Source organism: Parambassis ranga, chromosome 6 (assembly GCF_900634625.1).
Source record: "Parambassis ranga chromosome 6, fParRan2.1, whole genome shotgun sequence".
Lineage (NCBI taxonomy): Eukaryota > Metazoa > Chordata > Actinopteri > Ambassidae > Parambassis > Parambassis ranga.
This window is the reverse complement of record NC_041027.1, coordinates 7,008,827-7,031,621: the sequence shown is the minus strand read 5'-3', so window position 1 is coordinate 7,031,621 and position 22,795 is coordinate 7,008,827. Positions and strand designations below refer to the sequence as shown.

The 22,795-nt window shown below is 42.4% G+C and overlaps 2 protein-coding genes across 3 annotated transcripts in view; one reads left to right on the top strand and one right to left on the bottom strand.

Annotated features, from left to right (window-relative positions):
- Positions 1–441: 441 nt before the first annotated feature.
- Positions 442–10,902, bottom strand: plekhg7 (pleckstrin homology domain containing, family G (with RhoGef domain) member 7). Its single transcript, XM_028408796.1, has 17 exons — positions 10,728–10,902; positions 9,487–10,233; positions 8,848–8,870; positions 6,637–6,755; positions 5,841–5,881; positions 5,402–5,503; positions 4,829–4,978; positions 4,488–4,583; positions 4,244–4,342; positions 3,602–3,715; positions 3,126–3,300; positions 2,241–2,356; positions 1,669–1,756; positions 1,495–1,574; positions 1,261–1,414; positions 1,039–1,136; positions 442–705 (listed from the first exon to the last, which is right to left on the bottom strand). The coding sequence occupies exons 2-17, from the start codon at positions 10,114–10,116 to the stop codon at positions 595–597; spliced, it is 2,196 nt and encodes a 731-aa protein (XP_028264597.1). The 5' UTR covers positions 10,117–10,233; positions 10,728–10,902; the 3' UTR covers positions 442–594.
- Positions 10,903–15,272: 4,370 nt separating this feature from the next.
- Positions 15,273–22,795, top strand: part of itpr2 (inositol 1,4,5-trisphosphate receptor, type 2) — a 44,997-nt gene continuing 37,474 nt past the window's right edge. For both annotated transcript variants that reach the window (XM_028408517.1, XM_028408516.1), the window contains exons 1-8: positions 15,273–15,364; positions 19,489–19,559; positions 19,807–19,925; positions 20,032–20,118; positions 21,166–21,324; positions 21,999–22,097; positions 22,223–22,306; positions 22,386–22,532. In XM_028408517.1, the coding sequence (XP_028264318.1) occupies positions 15,273–15,364; positions 19,489–19,559; positions 19,807–19,925; positions 20,032–20,118; positions 21,166–21,324; positions 21,999–22,097; positions 22,223–22,306; positions 22,386–22,532 (858 nt within the window). The remainder of the gene's footprint in view (positions 15,365–19,488; positions 19,560–19,806; positions 19,926–20,031; positions 20,119–21,165; positions 21,325–21,998; positions 22,098–22,222; positions 22,307–22,385; positions 22,533–22,795) is intronic.

Genomic DNA, 22,795 nt, shown 5'->3' with positions numbered 1-22,795 from the left:
ATATATTGAAGCAAGTAGCCCACATTTTATTGTATAAATAACTAGGTAAATTTCGTTTAGTTGAGATTAACGATTTACTGTGTAGTAGTTTAACTGCTTCCTTTGGATGCACCTCCTGCGATTGGATTATGCGCAATGCTTGCATATGCTTATATATTGAATGACTACAGGCCAGTAGCACTTATTATGAAGTGCTTTGACAGTGTGGTGCTGACCCACATGTGTCCGGGATGCTGTTATGTCCTGCCATAACAGGCAGGACATTATGGATTTTGAACCGAATTTGGTAATGCAACCTAATAACATCAGTTACCGAGAAACGACACCTATCACCTATCTAAACAGGCTGCAGTATTCATTGTGAACCACCATGTCTTATGTCTGAAATGATGCTTAAAAAACACACACAAACACAAATATTTCTACATCGTCAGATTTGTATTGTACACTAATGCAACAGCTGCCTTAAAAGGCAAACATTAAGTTTACAAATGTTGATAAAGATACAAAATTATCCTAGTGCTAAAACAGTTATGATACTCGAGGGGACAGTGAAGTGCACAGCAGAAACATTTCAGGTGGATGTTTGATGGGTCATATCTGTGAGGACTCCAACCACAGGGAGGAGCTCTTGACTCGCGGCTGCTGGGAGTCCAGCTTCAGCAGCGCTGTCACTGCGCCCTCTATCTTTGACATCCACACTCTCTGTGAAAATAAAATAAAACAGGTTTATTGGTCAACAGCTGTTTAAACAGACTGCCCAGGTAATATTTGATATTTAATGATTGAGACAAGGAATATCAGACTTTCATCTGCAGAAATAAGAACAAAAATGACACACTTGCACCATTATTATAAAACCCATAGATAAAATAATGTTTGAAAAAATACAGAGATCTCCAAATCTTATTTGTATGATTTTTTTTATGGACAATGGAATGCAGTAATGTTTGAATATGTACACTGTGTTTTGGTGTATAATGCACAGTATAATAACATCGGTGCACTGTGAGGTCTTATTGAGCAGAATTGACCTACCTTGGCAGCCTCTGACGCAGCTTGCAGGATGAATGCACCGATACACTGCTGATAGCGGTTTTGGTGCATCATGATGAAAGAATGAGGCAGTCCTGATGCTGTGCAGTAGGAAGACAGTTCATCCATTAAATAACACCGCCACACAACACTGGCTGTGAACACAGAGAGAACTGCAGCAACTTCTGATTCCATGTCTAGCGCTGGGAAGAAAAAAGTCATTACCAGAGGCATTTAACTGATCAATGTTCTTGAGCTGGAGTCGGTCCAGAGAGATGGGCTGGTCAAGAACTGTGAAGGTGCAGCCCTCCTTCAGCAGCTGATCCAGCTCCAGGTTCTGTGGCATTCGCAGAGGATTCTGCTCTGGACCAATAGACCTCTACACAACAACAGAAGCCCTTAGTTACACTAAGAATCTGCCTCATGTCCAGATCAGAATGAGAGCAGCAAGTGACGTACCTTCTTGTTTCTCTTTATTTTTGTAATCAGCAGGAATTCGTCAAACAGGAAGAGATACACATCTATCAGCTTTGTGTTCTCTGGTGATGAACCGAAGAAACACAGTTTACCATTTCACTCACACCGACTCAGTGAGCACGTAAAGCGTGTTGGATTTATGCCAGCTGTACACACCTGTGAGCACCAGCTTTCCTTCATGCAGCAGACTTCTGTGCGAGATGAGATTCTCCAGAGTGACAGCCTTCAGGAGATGTTTCAGATTCTGAAACAGAAGCAGCCAGTCAGGTTAGAAGAAGAACATATTTTCAAAGTTTACCTTGTAAGATGATATTTATGAGATCAGAGTTTCACATTAAATTATGAATACTATAAAACAACAGAATTTCACATCAGAGCTAAACTCAGAATCCAATAGCGTGGAACAGACTTTGCTAAAGCAATGGCCACTATCCCGTGACAAGCAAAAAGGAACTGTTCATTCCAACTGTGTTTAGATTTGCAGGTGTTTGTTTTTTTAACACATCCCTTTGTGCACATTGTTGCCAGGCGAGTTGCGAGTACAACTTGTGAACTGTGCGTGTACAGTGTGTTCCCATGATGATGAGGGTACTTGTCAGACAAACTTATGGATCTGTGTGCCTCAATCCCAATAAACAAATTGAGTGCCACACCCATGTGACTTTTGTATGCACAGGAACACAACTACTATTAGAGTAAATACACAAACAGAGATAAAGCTGACTGACCTCAGGGACGAAGGCACGTTTGTCTCTCTCCCATACAGGCAGCCATACCAGGGCATCTCTCAGCTGTTTCACCTTCTGGTAGTTGTCCAGCCATTTGACCCTACCCTCTAAATCACCTTAAAGCAAAGACAACAGGTGAGTTAATATTCAAACTGACTTTTATGTCAGGCAGATATTTACTTTCAGGGTCTATAATGTGTTTGTGACTGATTTGAATAAATCAGTCATGACACATCCATGACACCTTAACTTTACATAACAATAACAAAGCCTATCATCATATTTTTATTAGTGATGCCAGACATAGGCGTGACTATATCGTGAGATTACAGCTCTCTCAGCTTTTACAGTAACTATCCCCCACACCCATAGAGGACATTGGCCTACACATTTTAGCTCGCCTGTGCTTTTACATAATCATAACAACTTCATAGGTGTGGTGAAAACACGCCTTTTTAATGGTTCTGGGAAAGTGTGCAATTACAGATCTGCCTGCATCACACTGTTAGTGGCTCTGTTATTTGTTTAATGCAACAAAATGACATTGAGGTGCTGTACAGCAGCACATTTCCCACAGCCTGTCCATCCAGTTACATAATAAACCACTGCAACAGGTCTGCAGGCAGAAGCATGCTGTGAAGAATAAACGGTCAGGGCAGGCTGGCTGCTGTCCAAGGTGTGTAACCTGTTTTGTGTGCAAGACACAAACTGCTGTGTGTGTGTGTTGTCAGAGACAACCTCATTTAAGGCCACTTAACATGCCTCTAGCATCTTTGTTTGTAAACCACCAAGATCTGTGTGAAGTGTTGCAACAACACACACTCATCGAAATAAAAAGATATTGTTGGTGCATTTGATAAAGGAAATATACAGTCTGCTGCTCACATATAGATGTGTCCACTTGTTCTGCTATAGCTTGCAGGGCTCCTATTTCCCCATCCAGCTGGCATCTTTTTGCAATGTTCCGCAATAACAGTGGGTATCGAGTTAGCCTCTGCAGCGGTGCCACCAGCAGGTCACGCAGCTGCAGCCTCCGACACTGCTCGTTCCTCTCGCACCACTGAGGAGAAGAGAGGGGAGACAGGAGGAGGAGGGCAGGAGGTCAGAGGGGTGAAGGAACTCGCCACAGAATTGACGACAAAGAATGGAGGATGGGCAGTGAAATTTTATCTAAAGGGATACACATAAGCATAATAAGAAAAAACAAGAGACAATTGGTGGCATTCCTCTCATTGGCATGACCCCACTGATACATGTCCTGGCAGCCAGCGCCTGCCAAGCTTTCAAGGTACACAGCGTCCCCAGTGCTGCTCTGATTGGCACACACAGTTTAGCTACATTGAGTGAGTCCTTTCCTGTACCTTCACGTAAGATCCAAAGTCCTCTCTGGGCTTCAGGCTGTCTAGATAAAGCAGGGCCGTGGAGTAGTTGAGGCAGTACTTCTGCAGGCAGTGGCATATGCTCTCCTGGAAAGCCTGCCAACAGAGAGGACTATTACACAAACACATTCACACTGCAATTTAACCGCTGATAAATGAATCATAAAAGAACAAATACACATAAAAAACACTGAAATATGTTGTCAGCATGGTTGAGATGTTACTGCTCAAAATGTTTTCTACTCCTCGGTGTTTTAAAATATGTGAATTTGAACTCATCCAACATGTATGCTATACACTTGATTTGTCATCCTCAGTACTTCTTTAGTAAGATGGCACCGAGTGGTCACTATTTTGACAGTAATGATGTCATTTTTAGTCTAATATGCCTAAAAACAGAATCACTTTTGTTCAACAGGCTAAGTGTGTACCATTAGGAGGCGATGAACTTGTGGACAAATACGGAAGTATAAGTACCTTAACTAATCAAGTGAAAACACAAAATAATATTAATAACATAGAAATGCTGTCTTGTGTTTCCTCCATCTTATCAGTGAACACGAGGACTGCTATCAGTGTCAGTGTGTTAGTATGTGTGTGTGTCTGCATCTGAATCATGCTTGCCTTGCTCAGCAGCTCCAGCAGGGTGGGCCCTCCACCCTCAGAGATCTCCAACGTGTCCTTGATGACGCGGAGGAGGTTGTTCAGGAAACCAAAGCTCACCTTCAGCAGAAAACACACAGTGTCAAGTGTCACAGCAGGGCCATGAGATTCACTTAATGTTTGTATATATATTTGTAGAGCATGAATGCTCCTGTTGTTCATTATTATTTACATAAAACTAGCAGCCTATCTGCTGGTGTCTCACCAGGCTGAGCTCATTGAGGTTTGCAAACAGCCCCCACGAGTCAATTTCAGTCAAGCAGTTTCTCAGTTGCAAGTTTGTGAGCGTAACCAAAAACACCTGAAAGGCACAAAGAAGTCAGAGAAACAGAGAATAGGTATGGCCTTTCTGTCATTCCAGCATTAAATTTCAAATCTGTAAAGGAATGGAAAACCTGAATGGACATTCAGATGATCACCAAAGACAGGAATTCAGTGAGAAGATGAAAAACACAAAGCAGCAGGTGTTGAGTTTCATTTGGGTTTGGTCTGTTTGGTTGTGTGAGTCTCTGTGTGCATTGTGATTCTTTGTGTGGAGAGAATCACCTCTTTGAGAACCATGAGCTGATCCAGGAAGTAAACACACTCGCTGGTAAAGAGTTCCCAGATGGCCTCCTGCTTCTTGAAGCCCTGAGGGTCAGAGTCAGTGCTCACCTGGGAAGACTGGTCCTGCAGGAACTCAGCTAGAGAATAGTCCTGCGTATACACACACATACACAGCAGTATTTCAAATCAGTAAAGCGAATTATTTCTCAGACACCTCAGACAATGTGTTTGTATAAAAACCTGCCAAATAACTGACTGTAAATTTCCAGCTGCTTTTACGACAGACTCAGGCACTTGTCAGTGTTTGTGTATATACAGTACATCTGGCGGGTTGAGTTGAATGGTTACTGCCTAGAACTTTTGGTTCTTGCACAACCTGCATCATTTAAACATTATCAAAGCTTCTCTGTAACTGCTGTCCTGCTCTTTCTGAGTCACCTGTTAAACAGTCATGTTTAAATAGTAAATCTGGATTACCTAATAATATCTGCACACACAGAAGCAACACAGTGATTTACATAACAAACAGCATGCATGCTTTAAGGCCTTACTGCTGACAGGGTCATTTCTCACCTTATACTTCTGAAGCTCAGAGTTTCTCCAGTCTTGAATCTGCGCAGTTGAAAGATATTTTTCGATGTCTAACACTGTGCCTGTTTGCGACTTCCCTTTAGTCTGAAAAGAAATAACACACACACACGAGAGTGTATGTTGACCAAGAGAATAGATTCTTGCTGTTGTTTTGCTTGCTGTTATCAGTTCATATAAAAGTGCACCGCTCTGAAAAGCTAAATTAACAAGTTTGGCTCAAGTTGTGCATTTCAAGTGTTGACCAATTACAAAAACTGTGCGGGCCAAAAGGGATAAGAGGAAGCACACTAATCTGCTTTTGAGAAGTGGGTCAGAGAACAATGTCCAAACCAACTGCTAAAACAAAGTACATCAAAACAAACCATAATCACACCACTGGCACCAGTCACACACATCCACTGCTGACAAACAACACACCTACCGTACTACGTCTTGAAAAAGGCCACTTTGACTTCTTAGTGTCTGTAGAAACAGAGAACACAGATTGTCAACAAGCATGAAAATGTTTAATCAGACAGGATTAGACTAAAACACATTAGCCGGTGTTTCAAACCTGCAGTGGAAATGAGAACAAGAGTCACAAAAAATCTATGCAGACACAGAGGTGACATTTTACTTTGTGGACATGATTTGCCGTCATTCTTTGAGGCTCTCACATATCTGTCTGCTCATTAACTATTGAAATTGCCCCCAAAAAATGCTAAAAATGTTGATGTGAGTAGAACTGCATTCACGATGATACTGGATCTTAAATCTGTAGAAGCAGGGACGTGACAATAGAACAATGTTGGTGCTGTAAGCAAATTCATTACCATATTTTGTCATAGTAGATGGTTGCAATGCATATTGAAGACTGTAGTAGTAGTCTATTACAGTAACAAATAGTCTGCACAGTAACATGGTCCACCATCCGTAAGTAAGGGCTCCACCATCCTCTAGACTTCAGGAGGTTCCAGGTAGTTTACTAGCTGTTATCATGCCTTTGGACATGACAGCATTTTCCCTCCTAGTTTTTGTTTTTTGTCTGGCAGTATCAAAGAAGACAACACCATGGATTCAGGTCTAGTTCTGATATCTCCAAATTTCAGCAGCTCACATCAAAACAGTCTAGTGATAAACAACGCTGCAGGCCACAGGAAAAACATAGGAATCCCTATTGGAGTCCCTTTAAAGCTATTTCACCAGTAATAATAATAATAATAAAAATAAAAATTTACCAGAGAAGTTTGAACCGTTTAGTATATCTGCAGCTCCATTAGATACAAACAGGTCTCCAGGTGAAACATCCAATCCAGGCAGACTGACCACCACGGAGCTCCGCCTTCTTTCCTGCAGCCTGAGGACACAGACAAAGACAGACGACCTTCAGCTGTTTTAAACAATTTACCACTTATCACAGGAATATATTTAAAATCAGTAACAATTCTTCATGGTGTGTATAAGGGCTCATTGGACATCTGAGAATCACTGTTACAATGATTATCATTCTATTGTCAAAGAGAACAGACTAAGTGAAAGCCACAGGAAATCACAGAATTCCTTGTGTCATTTTACGTGGTTGAAATACCACTGAAATACCATCTGCATTGTGCAGCGAACTGCCGATTAACATGAGAAGCAAAAATTATAAAGGATAAGTGTTGTGTGTCTGGCTTATGTGTGGATAGCTGCTGATTAATGGATCACCGTATTTGTGTGGAAGGAGGCGCGCTGTCAGTGTGTGCCAGTTATAATCCTCCTGGTCTCCTTTTCATAGTTAGTAACCGAGGCATGGCTGGAAAAACACAGACCTGCCTTTTAGCTTCAGGCAAGCTCAAACAGCCACTGTTCCCAAGTGTTTTGACTTATCATCTTCAGCTAAAAGTTCAATGAGCTCTCACATGTTAGAACAGAAAACCAGAGAAAAAGTGATTATTATGTCTTGGACAGTGATTTTTCAATAAGCAAACATGGCATAATAACAGGATTTGTTGTAAGAATTAAACCTAGAAAAACTTGATTGGTGACAGTGTGACTTTAACATTACAAACTGCAGCAATGCTAACAAGAGTGTCATTTAAAGTGGCTGCAGCAGGGAGGTGCAAGGCAACCAGACAGGCTGGTTTTGTTAAAGGTAAGGTTCACTTTCAGCACGCTGACAGTGACAAACGGTCAGTGACCCACGTAAACAACACTGTGGTTTTACTTCTGAATATTTCATGTTTTCCATGAGCAAATAAAAAACACACCACTGAAAACATCCTCTTAACTCAACAGACTTCTCACTATTAAAGGTTATCAGAACATAATCAGACCATAAGGAAGCCTGTCACCATGATAACAGTATTGTGGGGCAGAAGTAGGAGCAGGAGGAACAAAGCTGGTGCTGGTTTGTTTTTCTTTATTATAGTGTGTCATTTGACTTGCTTCCTCTTCCACACATACAGGGGCTGCTTTGTGGCAGCTGTGCCTGCACATGCAGGCTACATGGCTGTAGGGCCAACTTGTACACTGTAAGTTAGTTTACAACTGAACAAGGAGTAACCTTTATCCTCCGAGATGCTTTTGTTGAACTGTGAAAGCACCGACTGTTTCTCTGTTCTTCCTGGTAATCTGATACAACCCCCTTCCACCTCATCTACAGATCAATGTATAGGCACACCGGTGCTGAATTGACAGTAACACTGATAAACGTGGGCAGCAGCACCTGAGCACTGTGGAGCATATGTAGCCGAATGGGACAGTAAAGAATGGTACTCCTCTAAACCAGGTCAGAGCCTCCTCACCACTCATTCCGCAGCATCCTCACAATGACACCCTGTTGCTCAGAAAGCTTTCTCTGTCAGCCTCTCTGCCATCGAGAGCACTTGTAAAAAATGGGCGCTTTGTTCCTGCACAACAAGAGAAATAATGATGCCCCAAACTGTCCCAACCAATAGCTCGAGGGCCATGGTCACTGTAAGAGGCACAGTGCCAAGGTGTAATTACAGGGACAATAGCTGCCTAATTATCCAGTAAGGGGAAGAGCCTGGCCACCCATTAGGAAGGGAGTGGGCGGCAATAAGGGGAAAACAGCCTTAATGAGGGTTTGTCTAGCCCATACATAACCATGGGACTCTCAAAACTTAACCCACCAAGCTTATGAACCATTAACAAAGACATGAATGACAATGAATGCACAATGGGGGCTCCTTACACCAAAAGTCCACTCATTCTGAGCTGGTCACGAGCATCCAGTGAGCACAAGTCAAAGGCACTGTGACATGCTATAGCTCCATTTTTTTTATTTAGCTCCCTCTGGGAAGCAGCAATGCTGGGACAAATGTGAGCTTTGTATCACTGACATGAAACATTTTACTACATTCCTGATAAGCAAATATTCCCTCACACACTCAAAGGTGGTGTTTTCTGACATGCTGACATGCAAAACAGTCCGAAGATGTGCTTACCTATTATAGCTTTGCTCTTTCTCCTGTGAAAAAACAAATGTTTTATTAGTGGTCTCATTTCTGCAATGCTGTAATTGTACAATTTACATGCTATACTACCACTGTTCCACTGTACTGTACACCAGAGGGTGCAAAAACGTCCTCCTGCTAACAAGCACCACTATATCACTTTCAAAGACATCCAAATTTGAATCGGTGCTTTAAGTGGTCACTTGGACTCAAAAGCCTCTGATATTAGAGGAGAATGTCGGCACTCTATTGAGAATGTGCTCGCTTGAATACCGCGAGCTGATGAATAGATCTCCCCATTATCTTTTTCCATCGCTCACTGACCCCTCCATTATTGGGTGACTGCTGACTGTGGTGAATGAGGGGCCCGAGGAGAGCACTTCCCAGGGCTCTCCAGGCAGTGGGCTTGGTCAGAGCTGTCAGTGCATGTAACTGCTGATTCATTTGCTGTCAAAAGATTGCATTGTGAGTGACCGCTGCAGGAGGCAAAGTAGAATGAGGGAGAGAAGGTTTCCGCAAGAAAGGAATGTGTGACCATTTAATTTTGGATAAAAATGACTTGTGGGGCTGGTGGGAAGAGATTTGAGTGGTGCACTGATAGACACAAAAAGAAACCTGGTAGACGCTCACCTTCACTTCACTATCACGGAATCCAAAGTCTTTACTAAAAGCAGGGTGAGCACTACAACATTGTTGTCTGGTGGAAGTGATACCGTTGTCAAAAGTCTTTGATCTGTGGGATTTGGTTCTCTGACGACGTGAGGATGAAACTGGCTGATGGTCGTCTCCATCAGAGAGGGCGCCTGCTGCAAGAGGAGACTTGACTCTGTGCACAGGGGACAGGGGGCTGATGGGTGATGGTGTGGTTCCAGATGAAGGCTCCTCCTGCGTGCTCCCCATCCTGCCAGTATCCAGCAGGGGACGTCTTGTGCTCCTCATCCTCCTCAAGGTTGGAGATGTGGAGATGCGGCCGGGAGCCTGGCGATCAAACTGAAATAAAGGTGGAACCAAGCTGTCAGCATCCGCCAGAGACAAATGTCTCAGCTTGGAGTGTGTCCGTGTGAGGTCTATGTGCATCATGACGGGGTTGCTGGTCTGACTCTCCTTGTGCTCGATGGGACCCATGTCCGTCTGTGTCTGGGCATCCACCACACCTGTTGTGACAACTTCATTTTCAGCCCATTTGATAAAACTCCAGCCCAGCGTCTTTTCATTCTCCTGCTCTTTGTCCTGCAGAATGACGTGCTTCAGCGTAGACATTGTAGCCTCAAAGGCATTGTAGTGCAGCAGAGAGCCGAAAACGTGCAGTCTTGTGGTCTGATCTCTTTGCCCCCTCTGTCAGATGATAATCCTGTTGCATTCCAACACCATTTACTCCTGAGGGGGGGGGGGGGAGAAAATGTGTCAATACACACAAACAAATGAGCACAAACCTACGTCCTAATCTTATAAAATGCGATTTGATTTGGGTTAGAGGTGGTCAGTTAGCTAGAAAGAACCCTTCTGACTGTGGTTTAGTCACTATTAATACATCTGAACGGGCTGGAGATCAGGTGGAGGGAACAATGATGATACAGTAGCACAAATAAATGTACAGTATATCAAGCAAGTTTGTAAATGGTTAAAAATTGACTTCTTTTTACAAAAGTATAAAAATGTTTCCATGATGTGTGTCACAATCAGGTGGATTTGATCGTTTATTCAAACTCCACGCGAGCTGTGAACTCGTCCACGAGGTAACAAAGGTAAAAAAAAGAGAAATGTATCCAGAACTTTCCAGCAACAATCAACCGAAACCTGCTAAATATTAAGAAGAACACGTAAACAGCACAGATTTAAAAAGACGCTGGAACATTTACTGCTCTACTTACATCCACCGGTGCCTCGCGAGACGGCGATTCAGGCGGCTATCGGTGAAGTGTGTGACCCGAAAGAGAGAGAGAGAGAGAGAGAGTCCTGCTGCTGGAGGAGTGAGCGGGGTCGATGTGAAAAACACAAACACTCTCCGATGGAGAAGGAGAAGGTGCCGGAGGTGCAGGACAGGTCTCTGTGTGTGTAAAGTGCAGAGAGGAGGTGCGACTGCTGCTGCTGCTGCATGGGAACTCTCTCACCCCAACACACACACACACACTCTCTCTCTCTCTCTCTCTCTCTCTCTCCAATACGTCACACAAACGCAGGAACAATGAAGTTAAACTGAATTAACCCACATGTTGTACATGGGTCCACATTTCAATCTGCATTATTTAAAGTGTCACTTAGTATTTATTTTAAATCTATATAATGATATATACTGATACAATAAACACAAACGCAAAGAAAGGTAAAATAAAATCAACTAGAATAAACATACAAAGGACCTGCATGTAGGCAGTTAACACCAAAAAATGCACAATTTATAACAAAAGTAAAAGTTAATAAGGCTTTATTGTGATGCATTTAATGTTCCAGACAGTTAAGATGAGTGTAGTTTCATAAATAATGCTTGGTGATGATGGTTTGCATGAAGTAATAATTAAAGCAGCAACATGTCATGTGAAAACCATCATTACAGCATGCTCACAGTGCAGCGTGCTATAAAGCTGTACTTTACTTCTTGGTTTGTGTTAGAGGTTTCATGTTATCAGAATAACTATTGCACAGTAAAGCTGTAAACGTGGCACTGAGTGATCTCATCTGTCTGCCAGCATTAGATCTGAAGTGATCTATAATGTGTATATATGAGGGCCACATAAATCACTGCTGTCAGACCAAACTCTCTGGAGCATCTTTGTACGGTTCTCAGAAATTAGTCTGTCATTATGTAACCTTTGCAGGTCCTCTGGTTTCACTGTGGATGTATGAACCTCCAAAGAAATTGTTTTCAGTATAGACCATGTGTCACTGTATCATTCACTGGAATCAGAGATGTTTGTATTTAACACACAGACACAGTCTGGAGAGCAGCTGACTGGGCTCTAGTGAAGTGGACCCTTCAGGGCAATGCAGGTCTGATTATAGGGCTCCTTAAGATTGGATCTGCAGCGCCCCCTGGTGTAATTATGTAGGCAGCATACAATAATGTCCACCATAATATATCTGTTTATGATGAGGATGTCACTGCTCCACTACTAGATACAGCTGTCCAGTAGGAAATGACAACTAATGTAAGACTTCCATTGTCTGCGCATCATCATCATCATCATCATCAGTGTTGGATGAAGTACTCAGATCCTTTTCTTAAAGTAATGGAAGTTTCATCTCTTTGGATTGACATCAATTTGTGTATTGCAATACATTATTTGTAAGATGCATCAGCAAATAAGCCAAGTATTAACCATGTTATATTCAGCAGCACAGCTGCGTGCCCAGTGTGAGGGTTGAGGCCCTGACATGATTAAAGGGAATGCAGTAGAACTGAAGTGTGAAACCAAACACGGAACACAAAGAACATTACACTAGCTCGTCTGACAATAATTCTGAAGAAGACACAACATATTTATATCTGGATTATTCTATAATTTCAAAAGTAGTTAAGACAAGATCAGCCTATTTTTAGCCTACTCGGCTGCCACAGCTTATTGAACATATAGTCCCAAAATGTACAAAATACATGACGTTTATTTATTTATTGCCAATTACTTCAGTTCAGCAACATATATTATACCCACCTCAATGCCTAACATTTATGTCTAAACAAGTGTTTACCAACCATTTTCAATATATGTGAATGAGCCTCACACACATTGAAGGCAACAAAGAGAAATCCATATTACAAATCTGATGCTTCCGTTTTATTTTTGTCTTGTTTTCACTCAATACTGATGTTGTGGAAAACAAAAGATTGAGGTATTGTTGTATGCCATGTTCCTGAACGTAGTTCATCCACAACCCAGGGTACTTTTTCACCCTGACAGTCTAATAAATTAGGCTCTAATCTGTCATGAAACACGTTTTGATAAACATTTTATAAACAATAACAATAACAATTAAAGCTGCAAGCAGCATTGCGGGCCCTCGCGCACCTTCATCGCAGTCTTCTCTCCTATGCTCTTGTCTCCTATACTCTCCTGTCCTATGCTCTCCTCTTATTTCCACAGAGATACAACGAACACATGTTTACAACCAAACTTTCCTGCTACCAGTAGGTGGCGCTATGACCGTATCATCCTATTAGCATATATGTCTGTTCAGACTCGGGTCCATAGCAGTACTGTAAGATTTTGTCCACATTGCATAAAGTATATGGGTAGTACTGCATAAAACACAGCGAGTTCCTTTGTAATGGCGAACGGTCAACTTTGAGGCCACTCCCCCGCCACACGGTAATACTTTTGAAAGAGTTTTGGAATGCATCTATTCCCTATGGTGTCCTGAGTAGACACAGTGAATTTCAGCTCAATTGCATGAAGTATGTGAGGCGTGAAAAGTTTTGAAGCAGCGTCAAAAATAGGCAAACAATTGCCACAAAAGTCAAAATGGCGGACTTCCTGTTGGGTTTGGGGGCGGGGTCCAAGAGACTTTTTTGTGCGTCTTGGGGTGATACACATGTGTGCTAATTTTCATGAACCTGTGTCAAACTGGCCAGCGGGGCTACACATTAGGGCAAAAAATACAGGGAGTTCCTTTGTAATGGCGAATGGTCAACTTTGAGGCCACGCCCCCACCACACCGTAAGACCTTTGTAAGAGTTTTGGAATGCGTCTATTCCCTGTGGTGTCCTGAGTGGACACAGTGAATTTCAGCTCAATTGCATGAAGTATGTGAGGCGTGAAAAGTTTTGAAGCAGGGTCACAAATAGGCAAAAAATGGCCACAAAAGTCAAAATGGTGGACTTCCTGTTGGGTTTGGAGGGGGGGTCCAAGAGACTTTTTTGTGCGTCTTGGGGTGATACACATGTGTGCTAATTCTCATGATCCTGTGTCAAACTGGCCAGCGGGGCTACGCATTAGGGCAATAAATACAGTGAGTTCCTTTGTAATGGCGAATGGTCAACTTTGAGGCCACGCCCCCGCCACACCGTCAGACTTTTGTAAGAGTTTTTGAATGCGTCTATTCCCTATGGTGTCCTGAGTGGACACAGTGAGTTTTAGCTCATTTGGATGAAGTATGCGAGGCGTGAAAAGTTTTGTAGGAGGGTCACAAATCGCCAAAAATTAACAGAAATTTCAAAATTGCGGACTTCCTGTTGGGTTTGGAGGGGGGGTCCAAGAGACTTTTTTGTGCATCTTGGGGTGATACACATGTGTACCAATTTTCATGACCCTACTCAAAACAGGCCAGGGGGGCAGGCAGAAAAACCTATGAAAACACAACATTTTGTGTAGCCAGTAGGTGGCGCTCTGTCAAAGCCTCAATATTGTTGTATAGATGTGTTTAGGGTCAGACTCTGATCATACATGTGACATTTCGTACAGATCGGACAGAAAACAAAGAAGTTATAGAGACTTTCTGTGTCCTCAGAAATGGTCAAACTTTGAGGCCACGCCCCGGCCACACCGTCAGACTTTTGTAAGAGTTTTGGAATGCGTCTATTCCCTATGGTGTCCTGAGTGGACACGGCGAATTTCAGCTCAATCCGTTGAAGTATGCGAGGCGTGAAAAGTTTGGCAGCAGGGTCACACATCGCCAAAAATGGCCACAAACCTTCAAATGGCGGACTTCCTGTTGGGTTTGGAGGGGGGGTCCAAGAGACTTTTTTGTGCGTCTTGAGGTGATACATATGTGTGCCAATTTTCATAATCCTGTGTCAAACCGGCCAGAGGGGCTACGCGTTGGGGGCGCTATAGAGCCATTTTTATATGTGCATTTCAAAAGTCAGCAAATTTCAAAATTTTTCGGGCGAATGAATTTTTCTACCAAGTTTGGTGAGTTTTTGGGCATGTTAAGGCCTCCAAAAATGCGATCTCGGAGGGGGAAAAAAAAAAAAAAAAAAAAAAAAAAAATAATAATCCTAAGGGTTTCAATAGGGCTCTTGCACCATTCGGTGCTCGGGCCCTAATAACAACAACAACAACAACAACAACAAACCACAGTTGCATTGTGATGTTCAGTGCGCCTGCTCTGAATAAAAACTAAAACATGTCATTGAACGGAATTCGCTCACAGCCCTGACAGCAGCAGTCTCCTCCCCCTGAAGTGGATGTGAAGAAGAGCACTGTGCGGGTCTGTCTCACATACAGGAAGAAGTTTGTAAAAACACACCATCGCCTGCAGTTTGTAGCTTTCTTGCACTTTTTGCTGAATCGCGTTGCGTGGACGGCACAAGTGGGAAAAAATGACGGTGAATGTGAGGACTGCTGCTGCTGAACTGGAGGCGCTGTAACGTGTGGATTTACTTTACCCGAGCAGGAGGAGGAGGAGGAGGAGGAGAAGAAGTGGTATTTTTGTTAAATGGGGAAGCAGAACAAGCCTACAGAGCCCGTTCTTCAGTGAAAATGTCAGAGCACAGATCCAGTTTTCTTCACATTGGAGACATTGTGTCTCTTTACGCGGAAGGCTCAGTGAATGGCTTCATCAGTACTTTGGGGTATGTTCCTCCTGCTTGCCTCTCACTTTCTGATTAACCCTCTCATGTGCATATTAAGTACTTCCTCTTTACATCTGATACGACTTGCCGCTTTCTAGATCCCTGTGCGCTCATAGTAAACCGCTCAAAAGTTGAAGTGCGACTTGTGGCTCGGGCCTGTCAGCGCGCAAACTGCAGGAAATTCTTCACATATACGCAAATGTAACAGGAATGCAAAGCAACGTGTTGCCCAGGTACACAAGAAGAAACCGCAGGCTGCGCTGTTTGCTGTGGTCCCTTCGCCAAAGCAGGGTTCGAGGACCCAGAGAATGACATCAGAAACTTGACAGACACTTGGATTGTGTTTGAGACTACACTGACTGTTTTAAAGTGCTGCACACACAGTCGCCTTCCGTGTTGTGCAATCAGCCACCTTATGCCTAAAATCTAAGATCTGAACCACATTTTGATTTAGTCACTTTCACATGCTACAGGTTATAATGTAAAGCAGGGGTCAAAGGCCTGCAGCTCAGGGTTCCCTTCAGACAGACATGAGAGGTCATGAGGTGAAAAAGGGCAATGAGAAGAAGAAATGTAAAGCTTTATGCTGAATCTTTATTCATTTTTAGTCAATTAATAGGTGAAAATAACTTTGAAATTGGTAAAAGTTAGCAGACAGTCAGGCTGTGTATTGGCAGGGATCAGGTGAAACATTCAGTATTTGATACATGCTCTGAAAAATGTGATATGAAGTGTAAACTTGAAGTGTATTAAGGCAGAAATGTTCATACTTATTTCCAACGATTGATTCTGTCATTGAATCACTCTGTAGCAATGAACCCTTTGATAGAATAAAGCAATGTATCACAATAGAAGCATTAGGATCCAATAAATTGTGAAATTTTCGCCAGTATGCTATTTTGTGATCGTTATGGTAACCTGCATAGTTCTTGTAGCATCCAACATCACAGCAAAAGATTTTAAGATTTGTCTATAAATGTATATAAAACATAAAGTGCTTGCAGGAATTCTTCAGAAATTCTAGCATGTAAACAAGTTGAATATTTCCTCAGGTGTCATCGCTCTTGCTTTTAGCCTCTCTGTCAGTTTTCTATAATATTTGAGGTTGTGTGTAGGTGTGCTGGAAATTGCTTGTCATTTGTGTCATTCTCCACACAGCAGTATAGAAAACAAAAGTGCCACGAGCAGTTTGTTTGGCCCCAGTTCCTCCTCAGCTGAAAGCTTCAGTGCAAGGTGGAATGCCTCACTGGTTCCGGGTGCACTCTGGCCTCTGAGCCTGCAGAGCAATTGTGGAAAGACTGACTGGCCCTGAGGAATGAGTCTGCCCCACCCACCTCCTTTCTTTTCTACCTATTATTCAGCAGTAATTTCACAACTCTTGGTCAGGTACCTGTTTAGCACAAGTCGGCTTAAAAATGTCTGTCCATTCTCTTACAACTTGTGACTTACAGGAGTAGGCACAGGAAAAGTTTTCTCTTAGTAAGACACTCCCTAAACAGAACAGCCCTGTGATAATATAATGTAGCAGCAGCATACAAAGAGGCTGTAAATTTCCAAATGCACAGCAGCAATTGTTCACACCTTCTGTTATTGTGCAGCAAAGAAACAAAATTCTTATCAGCCATTCAATAACTCATGTAGTTTGACAGGAGCCTGAGGATTTTATCAGGAGCTGCGTGTTGCCAGAGCTCGCCAAGGCCCAGAGAGTGAGAGAGAGTGAGAGAGAGAGTGGTGGTATCTACAGCAAAGAGCCTACAGGAACCTCCCTGAGCAGTGTAACCTCGGCTACACAAGGCCGCCCATGTTTGCACAGGATAACATTAAATCTGTGAGGTCCTCACACCTCACATTGCAGTGAGTCAAACAGCAACTAACCTTTGAGTTCTGTCAGTTACAGAGATACTTTTAATCTCGAAGTAATCAGTTCATTTTGCAAATAGATCCCAGGAATAATAAATGAACATAGCTGTATTGTCTAAATGCTCTTGGTAAAACTGAAATCTTCCCAGGATATGTTTTAATAAAGAACTGTGTGACTCAGATTATGGGGCTGCTTTATCAGCAGGTTGAAACATGCACTAACACACACACTTATGGTAAAATCAGTTTTTGTACACAAGGCCTCCTTCCTGAGAAAACACCTCACAGGAGAAACATATCTGATCTGCTGCTTTGCACTGTGTTTTGTCTGTTGTTGTTCTCTGTCCACTCCACACAAGCAATCGCTATAATTAGCATGTAGCCTGGTCGATTTATCTTTGGTTTATGTTTAACTAAGTTACAGAGTGTCAGACAGTGTCAGAGCGGCTGTGTTTGTACTTACGCCCAGCTCTTTGCGGACCTATAGTTACTTATTTATGAGCTCGGTGGACTTTTCCAGCCAACCTTCCTGTTTCACCAGTTAGCACTTTATAATGCTTCCTGTTGGGCTCTATTGTTTCTCATTTAGATGTAACTCTGATACAGAGTTGGAGGAAATAATACACAGCCTGTGGATTGACACTGATCAAGCATCATGGCACAAATAGGAAATGGTTCTGCTGGCTTGAGTGGGACTGCCAGCTTTGTATGAATTGGAAGAATTGTGCATAGCATTATGTTTCTCCTCAGTGGATGGGATGAATGGACAGGCTTGTGTACCTCGAACTCGGGTGCAAAGGGGGTGGATGGAATGATATGGAGTCTGGTGTCATAGAGTTTATTTTGCAGAATTCACAACTTCAGGCTTTCCCTGGGGTGAGACCACATGTAACTGTAAAGCATCCCTCAAACACTCAACAAGAAAACACTTGTTGTCATTCGGCTTAAAAGAGGAAGGACGAGTGTAAATTGCTCCTCTTTTGTCTCACCTGAGCCAAACAGATGTCCAGATGAAAGACATGTTCCTCCAAGACATTAAAATAAAATTTTAATTAAAAGTTTTAAAGCACAGTCAAATGATGTTGAATCAAATGATCATGTAAAAAAGAAAAATAGAGCATAAAGAAAATTCACTGCCCACACCTGCATTTTATCTACAGAACAGACAGCCTGTTCTGTTCCCATCTCTTCAGTGTTTTTGGTATTCTGTTCACAAACCTGTCCTTTTATTCGTCTCCATTGTTTTGCCTCCACTAAATAATGGAGCTCGGAGAAGCTGCTATTCCAGCTCTACACTCAACAGCTCAAACATGTCTTGCAGCCTTACTTATTTGCAGCATGCTTATATTTAGGCCTGCTTTTTTGCTCTTGTTTCTTCAGTTATCTGTCATCATTGTCAGAGGTGTGAGATGTGCTGACCTGCTGGATGTCTCTGAAACTTTGCTGAAACTTTTCTAAAGTGTCGCAACAAGCAAATAATAGGCTTCGATGTGCTGAAAAAGACAGACACCTTTTGAATGGCCTGTAATCAGCTCTGCACAGAAACCACATGTTTCCTCTGGTGTTGGCAGCTCACTGTGAGCTCCAGTAATCTACAGAGGACTTGACAGGGAGGCTTTCTCTTCCATAACCAACACAGTTCAGTCTAAAAGCTTTATTTAATATTTTATTGAAAAACTTTACACATCGATGTAGAATGTAGATTCCTTCTCATTTTATCACCTCTTCCCTGTTTGCCTCTCTTTCTTGTTGTCTTAAAAAATTTTTTTTACTGCAGTAATGTCAAGACTTAATGGGATCGTCATTAAATACAGACTCGATCAAGAGTCTGTTCATTTCTCCTGCAGTCTAAAGGAAATCTAACATTGATCTGGACTGAATAGATGGAATTTACATGTGTATCTGTACTGTATGTGCATATATAACAATATTTTGGACACTGTTGCATTTGAAAATAACACTGAGCAACAGATGTTGGATTCAAATACACACTTTTTAATTGTAACTTTACTCTGGTCTAAAGCTAAAGAATCCCCAAACCAAAGTGAATGGTGTCCACTCAGCATCAGTGCTGCTGAGAGATCTAAGCAGAAGCATATGATGGAAATGCGCTCTCTTTCTTGTCTTTCCAGCCTGCAGGTGGCCAGAAAGGGTGGTGTTGAACTGCATATGTAAATGATAGGTCACATTTTTGTGCTATGTAAATCTGAATGGTCACATTAGAATTACAAAGATGAACTGAATGATGGATTTGTTCTCTGCAGGCTTGTCGATGACAGGTGTGTGGTCCAGCCTGATGCTGGAGATCTGGTCAATCCACCCAAGAAGTTCAGAGGTACGCAGGATTTTAGTGGTCGCACTCTAAGGACACACACACACTCACACACATGTACACCCTGTGTTCTCTAACACAACATTGTGGTTTTAAAAAGGATTTTATGTGTGTAAGTGACTCCTCTGATGGGTAAAAAAAACATTAAACCTCAAAATGCAGTTTCACCACATTAAGACTGTGGAGTATCACTTGACCTGACAGTGACTGTCGGTAAGTGACTCCTGTGTGTGCATTTCCTCCTCTGCAGATTGTCTCTTCAAGGTGTGTCCCATGAACAGATACTCAGCCCAGAAGCAGTTCTGGAAGGCAAAACAAGGAAAACAAGGAAACAACAACACACAAGGAGACCTGTTTAAGAAGTTACAGGTGTGAATGTTTTAAATCACAGTCTGGGTCTTTTGAAGACCTTTCTTCAAAGAAAGGTCTTTCCTTGCAAACTTTTCAAAGTTTTAACACTTCTCTCTTTCATCAGCATGCAGCAGAACTTGAGCAGAAACAGAACGACTCAGAGAACAAGAAGCTTCTTGGAGAAATTGTCAAGTACAGTAGTGTCATCCAGGTAGAGCCGCACACTTCTGCAAACACTCGTGGGGCCAGATTGTCCAGAGCACTATGTTTGTTTTCTTGTTTACTGAGGTTGTGTTACTGTCACCTAATCCCTGAGACGTCAGAATGCTTGTTAAAAAGTGTGGTAGTGTTTGGTTTCACTGATTGCTGAAACTACACAGTGCTAAAACACAATTAAATATTCATTCATGGGTTTTTTTCCAGTGGAATCAGTAAATAGTAAAGGAACATCTCCAAAGGACACCACACTGAATAAAAAAGTTGAACTGCTCCTTTATTCATACAGGTTTTTAGAGTTATAAAATCAAATCATATACCATACTTTTCTTCACAGCTTTAAAAATTAAGAATTGTACATATAAAACTAAAAATGATAACGTCTTGCTGCAGATTACAACCAGACCTGTAAAGGTGCAGCAAGACTGACTGTTGGGGTGTCTGTAGGAGGTACTGACCTGAAACTCACATGAGTAAATGCTCGTTAACAGCTCTGACAAATCCTAAATGATTAAATGTGAAATAAAAACCACAACACCCCAGCAGTCAGTCAGAGCAGGAGAAGCCTCTTAAACTGAGGCACTATCTGTACAGTACACACTTGCAGTTCTGACTAACTTCTGATTCCTTTCTACAGCTCTGACTTACTCAGCTCTCAGAGTGAGTCTTTGGTCTGAGTTCATTAAATACCTGCAGCAGGATCCATACAAGCGTCTCTAAACTGAGACGGTTGTCGATATTATGCATGGGGGACAACAGGAGTAATGTCATTGTCTGTATCATGGAGACAGGATCAAATGTACTGTTGAGACAGATCAGCTGTCACAGTGTGTAAAGTGCAATGATGATGATAGACAGTGGATTGTCACACGTTAAGTAAATTCTAAAAATATTTATATAGGAGGTAATCACATTTTTTTTACTTACTGTACATGAACCTTCTTCTTAATGAGGTGTGTTTTTGTTTCAGAATTATATTGTTAAATGGTCTGAATACCTCCACTACTGCCCTTGCAGTAACAGCCTGATTCTTGTGTTTCAGCTCCTGCACATAAAGAGCAATAAGTACCTGACGGTGAACAAGCGTCTCCCTGCTCTGCTGGAGAAGAATGCCATGCGGGTATCTTTGGACCCAGCTGGGAACGAAGGCTCCTGGTTCTACATCCAGCCCTTCTGGAAGCTCCGCAGTGAAGGAGATAATGTGTGTTTCGCTGTAGATAGGCAGTACAGTACTACAACGTGGCACTCCTCTCTGCCCAGACTGTCAGTTCATTGTTTGTCCTGTTCCAGTAACATTTCTGATTTTGTCCCTTTCCTTTGGCTTTAGCATCCTATGGTTAAAGGTATTGCTTCAGATTGTGCATGGTGTTTGTTTTGAATTTCTTGAAGAAGCATGGATGCAGCACCTTTTTTGAATGCATGTTGACATAAATCTAGTTATCTGTTGCTCATTATCTTATTATTTTAGAAACGCCAGCACAGCACTGAACACTCTGTGATGAGTCACCATTGCTGAAGCCACAGTGTGCTTGTGTGTGGCTGCTCAGGTTGACTGTAGTTATAACATAACATAACATAACATAATAAGTTATGTTAAGCTGTGATAGAGAGCATGGGCTGTTCAAGCAGTGATACAATAACATGTGAACTTTAAAGGCGCCATGCGTTCATATCCTGCGACCAGGCTATAAATCCACCTTTTTGTTGTGAACAGTTTGAACTCAGTTTGAAAGTGAAGCACTCATAGGAAAAAATAGAATACAGATATTTGATACTTGCATGGATTCACCTTTACTGTCCTATTGAAAACTTTACTTGAAAGTTTACAGACATTTTGCCTGCTGCAGTTTGACTCGGTCTCTTCTTGTCTTCAAGGTGGTGGTCGGAGACAAAGTGGTGCTGATGCCAGTGAACGCCGGGCAGCCTCTGCACGCCAGTAACATTGAGCTGTTGGACAACGCTGGCTGCAAAGAGGTGGGATGAGTCCAGTCGTGCTGTTTTTGTCAGCACAACACTACAAGGCCATGTGCCGTGTGGCTGTGCAGATCATATGACAGGCTACAGTCCTAATGCCCCCGCCGCTCTGCTCCATGCTGCAGGTTAATGCTGTTAACTGTAACACCAGCTGGAAGGTCACCTTGTTTATGAAGTTTAGTGACTACAGGGATGACGTGTTGAAGGGGGTACGTAGCTCCATTTATGCTGTTAGTTCTCTTGATGTCAAACTATTGCAGTTTTTTTTTGTTTGCTGTCTTATGTCAGGGAGATGTGGTGAGGCTGTTTCATGCCGAGCAGGAGAAGTTTCTGACCTGTGATGAGTACAAGAAGCAGCAACACGTCTTTCTGAGGACCACGCTGCGTCAGTCTGCCACCTCTGCCACCAGCTCCAAAGCTCTCTGGGAGGTTGAGGTAAAAGCACAGACTGCAATGAACACTGTATCTTTTAAATGTCGATAAGCTGGATAAGACAGTAAGTGAGGTCCTGAAACTCCTTTCCTGAGTAGAATTTGGTTCCAGATTCATGATGGATACGCCCTTGTTGGGACCCTCAGACTACAGTACATCTTTTTTTCCCACGATAAGGTTGTTGATGTAAAAGCCTACGCTTTATCACTCAGTCCTTTTAAGCAACAACCAGCCTAGTTCCAGCAAAGGAGAGATCCTGCTGGGTC

Excerpts from the sequence above, each read along its gene's own strand:
- plekhg7 (XM_028408796.1), bottom strand. The coding sequence starts at position 10,116 with ATGTCTACGCTGAAGCACGTCATTCTGCAGGACAAAGAGCAGGAGAAT. Across the intron at positions 4,979-5,401 it reads CTGAGCTTCAGAAGTATAAG|GACTATTCTCTAGCTGAGTT; the intron begins GTGAGAAATGAC and ends GTGTATACGCAG. Across the intron at positions 3,716-4,243 it reads TGCTGGAGCTGCTGAGCAAG|GCTTTCCAGGAGAGCATATG; the intron begins GCAAGCATGATT and ends CTCTGTTGGCAG.